General features: G+C 44.6%; 1 protein-coding gene across 1 annotated transcript in view; it reads left to right on the forward strand.

Moving 5' to 3' along the window:
* Positions 1–12464, forward strand: part of PIK3AP1 (phosphoinositide-3-kinase adaptor protein 1) — a 262196-nt gene that overhangs the window by 85068 nt on the left and 164664 nt on the right. The window contains exons 3-4 of the mRNA XM_077259069.1: positions 4778–4893; positions 6830–6974. Of these exons, the coding sequence (XP_077115184.1) occupies positions 4778–4893; positions 6830–6974 (261 nt within the window). The remainder of the gene's footprint in view (positions 1–4777; positions 4894–6829; positions 6975–12464) is intronic.

Genomic DNA, 12464 nt, shown 5'->3' on the forward strand with positions numbered 1-12464 from the left:
TCTTGCAGATTCGATGGGAAGAATAGTTCAGCATACAGCATTATTCTCCCCATCACAGACATGGACACTATATTCCCCTCTTAATAAACCCCATTATGAATAATGGAATCCAAAGGGAGGGTGCCATTGGTGCCTGTTATGTGACACTGTTAAAAGACACATAATCAGCATGCCATATAAAAATGTTTAGGCATCTTTCATTTAAACAGGGCTTACAGCATTTAAAACACAAACAGTAGATATAACCCCCTTTCAGTAATGGATACCGTACCTTCTAAACAAAAATATAGACCCCAGACCTGATCCCCTTTATACCGCTACCACCCTCCCCATAGGTCCCCTACCACACAGGCCCTCTCAACATGAACTGAAACCGTCATCTGACCCATAGCCAGATACCTCTTTATACAGACACCATTCACCCCCTTCCTCCAGTTTACAGACATTTGCCACATTAAAGGGATTGTCTGGTTAAAACAAGTTATCACCTGTCCCCAAGAAAACTGATAGCTTGTTGATCTGTGGGGGTCTGGCCACTAGGACTTGCATCCAGTGGCAGAAAATGGAACTTTAATCCATATAAGAATGGAGCAGCACTGCATTCCTCCAGGGAGCCACTTGCTTTCAGTCATGGAACAATGGCGGAGCAACTAAAGACACTTGGCAGTCACTGTGTAGAGCAAACAGTCACTCAAAGTGTCTGGCATGGTTACATACGCTCTCTGTCTAATGAGCGGTGACCGTAGTACTTCTTCCTGCATGCCTCTATGACTGAAAGCTGGTAGCTCTCTGGAGGAATAAAGTTCATGTTCTCCCAGCATCCATGCTTTCAGTAAGACAGGTGGGAAGCATTGTAATGCTATTAAACCTGCAGATTAACCCTAACCCTGGCTGTTTCTGACCTTGCAGGGACATGGTCTGATCATACCAGATCTCCTGGGTAGAGGAGGAAGCAAAAAGAGAGTATACAGACATTACAGAATGGGATCACAGCTGATTCTTTCTTTGAGGTAAAACATTGCTTAAAAACAGGCAGGGAAATGTTTTACCTCACAGAAAGAGGCAGCTGTGATCCCGTGCTGTAATGTCTGTATACTCTTTTTCTTCCTCCCCTGTCCAGGAGATGTGTTATCAGACCATGTTCCTGTATGGCCAGACACAGCCAATACACAGTACACAGCAGGGACACATTTATAAGATTATCTCAGCACAGGAACATTATTTTTAACACATTCAATTGTGGAACTTCCAAGATGTCCAAGATGTACTGATTAAAGTGTACTTTGAGAAAACCCCTTTAGTATACATTAAATAACCAAAATCATTAAAGGGATTTTCGCACAAAGTACATTTTAATTATTAGATCTTTGAATAAAAATAACTTCCAAAATTGTATGTGTTAAAAAAAATGTTCCTGTGCTGAGATAATCTTATAAATGTGCCCCTGCTGTGTACTGTGTAATGGCTGTGTCTGACCGTACAGAGACTTGGTCTGATTATACCACAACTCCTGGGCAGGGAAGGAAGCAAGAGAGGATACAGACAGGACAGCACAGGATGTAATGTAACTAAGCAGTTTGGGGACCTATGCATTAAAAATTAGATCCCTATATAGGGGTTAAAGAGGGAAAACTAATGCTGATAAAAAGAGTGGTCAGCACAAAGCCTGACTGTGTAATAGTTTTAAAGGTTGAAGGTTAACACAAGTCTATCAGGTTTAACCTGAACGGAACCAAGGATTCCCAGCCAATTTCCCATGATGGTTCTTGCGAGGCCAAAAATTGTGATGTCTGCGATCTGACGAGGCCTGACACATTGAGCTTAGCCTGATAGTTATTTACAGGAAATATAAAAACAAAAAGACTTGTACTTCTCCTTCTTGCTAGATCAACTTCTTTAGTAGTAAAACTACCTACTTCCACAGAAGGGTTATAGTGGCCTTTCTCTGTGACATGTAAATATCACTGTACTGCGAAGGCGGAACTGCGCTGTCGCCCTCACTTACTGTCAGTGTCATATCAGCCTTCAGTCTTATAGTAGAGGTGGTACATTTCATTGTATTCATGACCTATAATTAAATACATTGTGAAACAAAAATTTGGTGAAAAAAATTGACATTGAATCTCAAATTATTTAACATAAAAAGGTTGGTGGAAACAATAGAGCATTTTGCAATCTTGCTCCAACATTAATCAGATAGAATTATCTCTTATTTTTTGAGGAATTTTTTTCTGAGTTGGTCTACTTCAAAAAGTGCCTGAAAAATGGCTTTAAAAAATTCTTCCTATTCATTTCTATTGTAAAACCACTTTACTGTTCAGACGTTCAATGTTTAATGGTTGAAAAGAAAAGTGCATGTTACTTTTTTTTCTAGCAGCTCTGGATAGAATGTGCTCCAAACTAGGTACTGAACAATCAGAAGGCTGCAAAACAAAGTTTCAGGAAAAAAACCTCTAAAAAAATGCTTCAAGAACTCTTTAAGGCCGGCGTCACACTGGCGAGTTTTACGGACGTATGAGCGCACAAAATACATCCATAAAATACGCATAACACACGGCCCAATGATTCCCTATGTCCCAGCTCCTATCAGCCGTATTTTACTGATCCGTATTATACGGTCTTGTATGGCCGTACAAAATCGCAGCATGCTGCGTTTGTCACCGTATTGCGCAAAAAAAAAAATCGCCAATGAAAGTCTATGGGGGCGAGAAAAATACGGATTACACACGGACCAGCAGTGTGACTTGCGAGAAATACGCAGCGGTGTTCTAGAGAAAAGCCAGCAATTCAATTGCCGGCTTTTCATTTCTCCTTCCCAAACCCGAAAGGATATAAGACATGGTTTACATACTGTAAACCATCTCATATCCCCTTTTTTTTTGCATATTCCACACTACTAATGTTAGTAGTGTGTATGTGCAAAATTTGGGCGCTGTAGCTTGTAAAATAAAGGGTTAAATGGCGGAAAAAATTGGCGTGGGCTCCCGCGCAATTTTCTCCGCCAGAGTGGTAAAGCCAGTGACTGAGGGCAGATATTAATAGCCAGGAGAGGGTCCATGGTTATTGGCCCCCCCCTGGCTACAAACATCTGCCCCCAGCCACCCCAGAAAAGGCACATCTGGAAGATGCAATGTGCCCAGCCATTACATCAGGTGAACACCACAAGTTTTTTTCAAGATTCTTCAGGAAACTATGGAGTTTTTTTTCCTGAAGCGTCTTTTGTTTTGATCTTTTCAATCGTTTCTTGAGTATTCTCTTGATGTTTTTTGCCGTCGGTGTTTTTTTTAGACTTCAAAGAAACCCCCCCTCCCCCCCCCGTTGGACTGCAGGCAGTGATTTCACATACTGTGCTCCACTGGACTACTACTCCTAATATCCCATCAGCCAGAGCCACTGGACTACTACCACTAATATGCCAATCATCCCAACAGCCAGAGCCACCGGACTACTACCCCTATTATTCCACATGATCCCATCAGCCAGAGCCACAAGAATACTGCCCCTAATATCCCAATCATCCCATCAGCCAGAGCCACTGGACTACTACCCCTAATATCCCACATCATCCCATCAGCCAGAGCCACTGGACTACTACCCCTAATATCCCACATCATCCCATCAGCCAGAGCCACCAAACTACTACCTCTAATATCCCACATCATTCTGTCAGCCAGAGCCACCAGACTACTTCCCATAATATCCCACATCATCCCGTCAGAGCCACCGGATTACTACAACTAATATCCCACATCATCCCGTCAGCCAGAGCCACCGAACTACTACCCCTAATATCCCACATCATCCCATCAGCCAGAGCCACCGAACTACTACCCCTAATATCCCACATCATCCCGTTAGCCAGAGCCACCGGACTACTACCCCTAATATCCCAATCAGCCAGAGCCACCGAACTACTACCCCTAATATCCCACATCATCCCATCAGCCAGAGCCACTGAACTACTACCCCTAATATCCCACATCATCTACTCAGCCAGAGCCACCAGATTACTACCCCTAATATCCCACATCATCCCGTCAGAGCCACCAGATTACTACCCCTAATATCCCACATCATCCCATCAGCCAGAGCCACCGGACTACTACCCCTAATATCGCAATCATGTAATCAGCCAGAGTCACTGGACTACTACCCCTAATATCCCATATCATCCCATCAGCCAAAGCCACCGGACTACTACCCCTAATATCCCACATCATCCCATCAGAGACACCGGATTACTACCACTAATATCCCACATCATCCCGTCAGCCAGAGCCACTGGGCTACTACCCCTAATATCCCACATCATCCCATCAGCCAGAGCCACTGGACTACTACCCCTAATATCCCAATCATCCAGAGCCACCGGACTACTACCCCTAATATCCCACATCATCCCATCAGCCAGAGCCACTGGACTACTACCCCTAATATCCCATCAGCCAGAGCCACCGGACTACTACCCCTAATATCCCACATCATCTACTCAGCCAGAGCCACTAGATTACTACCCCTAATATCCCACATCATCCCGTCAGAGCCACCAGATTACTACCCCTAATATCCCACATCATCCCATCAGCCAGAGCCACCAGACTACTACCCCTAATATCCCACATCATCAGTAGTTTATTTGGGTGACATACAGTACTTTATATATCATGAATCAGTGTAGGTCTGAATAAATGAGGACTATGTTGTCCTACTTGGATTTCTCATACTGATGATCATATAACCTGTAAGTGCTCAGCATTTTTCTTTCAATTTCTTCCAGATTCTGGCTGTGGCTCCGTCAGTGATACAGATGCTGAAAGTGATAAAGAACAGTTGCCTTCACCTCCGATTACAGAAAAGCTATTGACCGTACAGCCGGACCGGATACGCTGTGGGGTTTGTACAAGTTATTTCTTTGTATTACATTTTGAAAATGTTTTTTTTTTCACAGATCTAACACTAAATGGATTTTTCTAGAACACATGGATTTTATTTGCCTGATTAGTTGTGCAGGTTATTGTTGGATGACCTTTGCGATTAGCAAGACAGAATCAATTAATAACAATTTATTGACGATTTGTGATTAGACCACTTTCCTAATATTTACTGGATAAATTGTACTGATTATTTTACTCAAAACCAGATTAAATGCCTGGACTTGAAGTCCTCATCCCCTACAAATAAAAATTTAAACTGCTTTTGTTGGGTATAATTGTCTAATATAGCCATAGATTTTCCAATTTCCTTTGGTCTGTAACTTCCCACCCACTTTTTTTAGTAAGCAGTTTCGCTTCAACAAAATATAGCCAGCACTATAGGTGCTAGAACATCCTTTTATCTCCCTTCCCAGTATGCTTTGCTCCTGTAATTGCCCAATGGCTTCCCTGCCCTGGATTCAAAGTCTTCCTCTCTGTTATGCCAATTTGTAGTTTGACAGACAGGAGAGCTGGCTGGAGGTCTTTTATACTTAACAGCAATCAATGAACCACAACTTAGAAAAAAAGTGAGACACCTTACAGGTGGCAATTTGCAGTGTTTTATTTTCAGGCTGAAAACATCTTTTGGGGTAAAAAAAAAAAGTACTTTGCCATGTTGTTAGTCATTGCATTTGCTATTGAATGAAGTTAAATAGGACCTGTTAAAACAATGGAGATTATTATCTTGTAAAAATTTCTGAGCACCCCTGATTCTGTAGATTTTGTTTTTTTTTTGTTTTGTTTTGCACTGCATTGTTACAGTGTAGAGATATTTAATTTTAATGTTTTTGGAGCACGGTATGTGAAATCTCTGCATGTAGTGCAGCTGGGCCTTTCTTCAGAGCCTTCTCTGATGACTTGTGGTTTTATCCCTCCCTCCATGCTGATCCGGCAGTCTCAGATGCTGCCAATCTGTGATTAAAAGATCCAGGAAGGGAGGGATATAAGCACACCCCCCCAGAGAAGATTCCGAAGACACGCCAACTTGCACTACAAGCATAGATTTCACATATATGCTCCAAAGATATTGGTAGAAGACTGTGAAGAAACACACAGTTGGACTGCAAGCAGAGATTTCACATACTGCGCTCCAAAAGCAATAAATGTGTATAATTCTGCAATGGAGTAATGCAGCACAAAATAGAAAAGAGCGGCAAAATCAGATAAACTCAAGGATTTTTGTAAGGTATATAAAAATTTCTACTCACGCAGTTGCATTGAGGTAGGCACGAAAAATGGTTAAAGTAAAACATCCAGCCTGGTTTATTAAGGCTCCATAAACCATGCCACAAGCAAAGGAAAACATACGGGTCTTTCAGTGCAGGCAAAACAAAGTAAACAGTTAAATAATGGCACTTTAGTGATAGTCCAGTACACTCAGCTAGATAGCATCAAGTATACCAACTTAGTCTGGAGAAGACACAAACGAGGCCTTCTTACCTCCACTCACTGTTCACTAATGGTACAGCTGGACTTCCTTATATCTGCCATACCACACCCCGGGGTGGGATATGTAAGCAGCCAGTCCCACCCATCTCTCTGACTGCTCATAATCCCTGCCCTTGACACACCATATTAACACTCTCGGCACTATACGTGCTGAAGCTTGCTTCCGGGCTTACATCACTGAGAACAACCACCTCCGTGATACATATCTCCCATCAATGATATGTCCACTGGCCATCTTACAGGTTTTTAAATTAATTTTTTGGAGCAAGTGACAGGTGACAGTTCACTGATTTGTTACAAAAGCAGCCGTCCGAATAATGATACAGGAGGCTGAACGTAACATGATCATAAAACAACAACTTGTACTCTTCCATTTCACTTATATCCTTAATAAATGTGTTTTACAGGTTAAGACACAAATATACCTAATTTTTAAGTGCAAATTGGACAGTCGGATTAAAAATGAGGTCCATTTTACCCCTCTGTATGGTCGTTCTACATGTCTGCCTGCAACTTTGCAAAATGAATACATGTTATCAGTGGATGCTCCAGGTAAGATTTATTTTTTAACTCTTAAACGGATGCTTCAATACATTTAGCATTGACAAATTATTTTATCAATCGGCTATTTTATTAGAAGAATGTATGACATTTTTTTCTAAATTATTAGGCCATGTATAAAGTGTGAAGAAGATAACGTATTCTAGAAATTTGCATAGGATATGACAGAAATAAAAATGTTTTACCTGCCAGTTAAGATAAGCAAGTACTTAGATAGCTAATCTCTGAGGTGCAAATATAAAAGACCTTTGATCTATATGAATTCCACAAGCAAGGGAAAAATAGACAGCATGCAACATGAGTGATAACAAGCAGAGTTTATTGTGCCAAATACATAACACTTATGTTTCAACCCATTACGGGTCTGTGGCCTCTATGAATTCCAGGGAACTTCTCACTACATGGTGCCTGTGGTTTGTGACTATAATCCCATGTCGTGTTATAGAGAACACATAGCTTTTTTTTTGGGTGGTGGCCATTTTTACATGCCTTTACCAGGCATGCCTTTACCAAATGCTTGCCGATTGCAGATTCAGTCTTCCCAGCCTGGTGCAGGGCTACAATTTTGTTTCTGGTGTCCTTCGACAGCTCTTTGGTCTTCCCCATAGTGGAGTTTGGAGTGTGACTGTTTGAGGTTGCGGACAGGTGTCTTTTATACTGATTACAAGCTTAACAAGCTCAATCAGGTGCCATTACTACAGGTAATGAGTGGAGGACAGAGGAGCCTCTTAAAGAAGAAGTTACAGATCTGTGAGAGCCAGAAATCTTGCATGTTTTTAGGTGACCGAATACTTATTTTCCACCATAATTTTAAAAATAAATCTTGCCAAATCGGACAAGGTGATTTTCTGGATTTGTTTTCTCAATTTTGACTCTCATAGCTGTGGTCTAATTCCTTTGCACTTTTACAGTTTTATATAACTTTATTTTACTAACAAATATGAATAAACACGTTTGAGATAATTTTTACTTTATTCATTATCCAATAACATGATATTGTAGTAGATGCAAGTAACAAACTTGATCAATAAAATAGTTTTTGCATGCACCCACGTACCAAGTAATGGGTTTTAAAATATGCATTTTAAATCAGATTTGTCACCAGATTTCACAATACAACTGCAAACTTTATTGAATAGATCTCCAAGATCTAAAAAGACTGGAGTACTTACATGGATTTTCACACTCAGTTTCCTCCCACTTAACCTGATTGACAAGCTCCTCAGTGCCCTTCCTGCCTGCTGCTGTAAATCTCGGCCTAACTAGGCTGACTGACAAACTCCTCAGTGCCCTTCCTGCCTGCTGCTGTAAATCTCGGCCTAACTAGGCTGACTGACAAACTCCTCAGTGCCCTTCCTGCCTGCTGCTGTAAATCTTGGCCTAACTAGGCAGACTGACAAGTTCCTCAGTGCCCTTCCTGCCTGCTGCTGTAAATCTTGGCCTAACTAGGCTGACTGACAAGCTCCTCAGTGCCCATCCTGTCTGCTGCTGTAAATCTCGGCCTAACTAAGCTGACTGACAAGCTCCTCAGTGCACTTCCTGCCTGCTGCTGTAAATCTTGGCCTAACTAGGCTGACTGACAAGCTCCTCAGTGCCCTTCCTGCCTGCTGCTGTAAATCTCGGCCTAACTAGGCCGACTGACAAGCTCCTCAGTGCCCTTCCTGCCTGCTGCTGTAAATCTTGGCCTAATTAGGCTGACTGACAAGCTCCTCAGTGCCCATCCTGCCTGCTGCTGTAAAACTCGGCCTAACTAAGCTGACTGACAAGCTCCTCAGTGCCCTTCCTGCCTGCTGCTGTAAATCTCGGCCTAACTAGGCTGACTGACAAGCTCCTCAGTGCCCTTCCTGCCTGCTGCTGTAAATCTCAGCCTAACTAGGCAGACTGACAAGCTCCTCAGTGCCCTTCCTGCCTGCTGCTGTAAATCTTGGCCTAACTAGGCTGACTGACAAGCTCCTCAGTGCCCATCCTGCCTGCTGCTGTAAATCTCGGCCTAACTAAGCTGACTGACAAGCTCCTCAGTGCCCTTCCTGCCTGCTGCTGTAAATCTCAGCCTAACTAGGCTGACTGACAAGCTCCTCAGTGCCCTTCCTGCCTGCTGCTGTAAATCTCGGCCTAACTAAGCTGACTGACAAGCTCCTCAGTGCCCTTCCTGCCTGCTGCTGTAAATCTAGGCCTAACTAGGCAGACTGACAAGCTCCTCAGTGCCCTTCCTGCCTGCTGCTGTAAATCTTGGCCTAACTAGGCTGACTGACAAGCTCCTCAGTGCCCATCCTGCCTGCTGCTGTAAATCTCGGCCTAACTAAGCTGACTGACAAGCTCCTCAGTGCCCTTCCTGCCTGCTGCTGTAAATCTCGGCCTAACTAGGCTGACTGACAAGCTCCTCAGTGCCCTTCCTGCCTGCTGCTGTAAATCTCAGCCTAACTAGGCAGACTGACAAGCTCCTCAGTGCCCTTCCTGCCTGCTGCTGTAAATCTTGGCCTAACTAGGCTGACTGACAAGCTCCTCAGTGCCCATCCTGCCTGCTGCTGTAAATCTCGGCCTAACTAAGCTGACTGACAAGCTCCTCAGTGCCCTTCCTGCCTGCTGCTGTAAATCTCGGCCTAACTAGGCTGACTGACAAGCTCCTCAGTGCCCTTCCTGCCTGCTGCTGTAAATCTCGGCCTAACTAAGCTGACTGACAAGCTCCTCAGTGCCCTTCCTGCCTGCTGCTGTAAATCTTGGCCTAACTAGGCAGACTGAGAAGCTCCTCAGTGCCCTTCCTGCCTGCTGCTGTAAATCTTGGCCTAACTAGGCAGACTGACAAGCTCCTCAGTGCCCTTCCTGCCTGCTGCTGTAAATCTTGGCCTAACTAGGCTGACTGACAAGCTCCTCAGTGCCCATCCTGCCTGCTGCTGTAAATCTCGGCCTAACTAGGCTGACTGACAAGCTCCTCAGTGCCCTTCCTGCCTGCTGCTGTAAATCTCAGCCTAACTAGGCAGACTGACAAGCTCCTCAGTGCCCTTCCTGCCTGCTGCTGTAAATCTTGGCCTAACTAGGCTGACTGACAAGCTCCTCAGTGCCCATCCTGCCTGCTGCTGTAAATCTCGGCCTAACTAAGCTGACTGACAAGCTCCTCAGTGCCCTTCCTGCCTGCTGCTGTAAATCTCGGCCTAACTAGGCTGACTGACAAGCTCCTCAGTGCCCTTCCTGCCTGCTGCTGTAAATCTCGGCCTAACTAGGCTGACTGACAAGCTCCTCAGTGCCCTTCCTGCCTGCTGCTGTAAATCTCAGCCTAACTAGGCAGACTGACAAGCTCCTCAGTGCCCTTCCTGCCTGCTGCTGTAAATCTTGGCCTAACTAGGCTGACTGACAAGCTCCTCAGTGCCCATCCTGCCTGCTGCTGTAAATCTCGGCCTAACTAAGCTGACTGACAAGCTCCTCAGTGCCCTTCCTGCCTGCTGCTGTAAATCTCAGCCTAACTAGGCAGACTGACAAGCTCCTCAGTGCCCTTCCTGCCTGCTGCTGTAAATCTTGGCCTAACTAGGCTGACTGACAAGCTCCTCAGTGCCCATCCTGCCTGCTGCTGTAAATCTCGGCCTAACTAAGCTGACTGACAAGCTCCTCAGTGCCCTTCCTGCCTGCTGCTGTAAATCTCGGCCTAACTAAGCTGACTGACAAGCTCCTCAGTGCCCTTCCTGCCTGCTGCTGTAAATCTCGGCCTAACTAGGCTGACTGACAAGCTCCTCAGTGCCCTTCCTGCCTGCTGCTGTAAATCTCAGCCTAACTAGGCAGACTGACAAGCTCCTCAGTGCCCTTCCTGCCTGCTGCTGTAAATCTTGGCCTAACTAGGCTGACTGACAAGCTCCTCAGTGCCCATCCTGCCTGCTGCTGTAAATCTCGGCCTAACTAAGCTGACTGACAAGCTCCTCAGTGCCCTTCCTGCCTGCTGCTGTAAATCTCGGCCTAACTAGGCTGACTGACAAGCTCCTCAGTGCCCTTCCTGCCTGCTGCTGTAAATCTCGGCCTAACTAAGCTGACTGACAAGCTCCTCAGTGCCCTTCCTGCCTGCTGCTGTAAATCTTGGCCTAACTAGGCAGACTGAGAAGCTCCTCAGTGCCCTTCCTGCCTGCTGCTGTAAATCTTGGCCTAACTAGGCAGACTGACAAGCTCCTCAGTGCCCTTCCTGCCTGCTGCTGTAAATCTTGGCCTAACTAGGCTGACTGACAAGCTCCTCAGTGCCCATCCTGCCTGCTGCTGTAAATCTCGGCCTAACTAGGCTGACTGACAAGCTCCTCAGTGCCCTTCCTGCCTGCTGCTGTAAATCTTGGCCTAACTAGGCTGACTGACAAGCTCCTCAGTGCCCTTCCTGCCTGCTGCTGTAAATCTTGGCCTAACTAGGCTGACTGACAAGCTCCTCAGTGCCCTTCCTGCCTGCTGCTGTAAATCTTGGCCTAACTAGGCTGACTGACAAGCTCCTCAGTGCCCATCCTGCCTGCTGCTGTAAATCTCGGCCTAACTAGGCTGACTGACAAGCTCCTCAGTGCCCTTCCTGCCTGCTGCTGTAAATCTTGGCCTACCTAGACTGACTGACAAGCTTCTTAGTACCCCCATGCTGCTGCTGAATGCCACCCACCTAGCCTGATTGATAACCTCTTAAGCTTCTCAGTGACCTCCTTGCTGCTGCTGCCGAAATCTCACATTGTTTAGTACAGGCTGCCTGCAGCTGTCAGTCCCACTGTGTTGGTGGAGAATCTTCTGTAAAACGCCAGAGATGTTTTCCGAGAGGCATTTTTCATGGTGTCCTTTTTGCATCGACTTTGCCACTGGTGTCCTTTTTTTTAACTGTATATATAGACTAGTGAGGGCTTGAAGAATGGTCAGGTTACTTTTAGCCACATCAGAGCTTTCGAAGCCTGAAGAGGCTAAAAGAAGCTTGAAATGACTGAACATATGCTCAGCAAGTGAATCTGACATTGCAGAGTATATGAGCATTCTTTTTAGCAGTTTTATGCATTTTTTCAGGTGGATTTCATGTGGAATCTGACAGAAAAGGTCATCATGTGCACCTACCCTAATATTACACCACCTATTGGTTTACTCATTCTTAGACAAATTTTTTGAGTTATACTCCTTTCCACTTAAGCTACATTCTCCCCCCAATAAAGCTACATTCCTTTTGTTGAGTGAGGTGCAAAAGGGTGACAGTTTCTGCCAAACTTAGATTGCAATCACTTTAGTAAATCTACCCTAATATTGGCGTTGCCCAAATTCCTATATTGCCAGATCTTTGTCCTCTTACTTTCTCAGCACATAAATACTCAACTCCTAAATCTCTCTGCAGAATATGGCATCGGGTATTTGGAAATTTAGTTTGGATGTCTCACATACATTGGATTTCACACTGACTGGCAGCATTTATCTACTTTTAATGGGCAAAGTTTGTGAATGTACAACTGCTTTATGTTATTCATTGACGGGAAAACAAATTAACCTTTGAGAAAT

The sequence above is a fragment of the Ranitomeya variabilis genome, chromosome 4, assembly GCF_051348905.1.
Source record: "Ranitomeya variabilis isolate aRanVar5 chromosome 4, aRanVar5.hap1, whole genome shotgun sequence".
Classification (NCBI taxonomy): Eukaryota; Metazoa; Chordata; class Amphibia; order Anura; family Dendrobatidae; genus Ranitomeya; species Ranitomeya variabilis.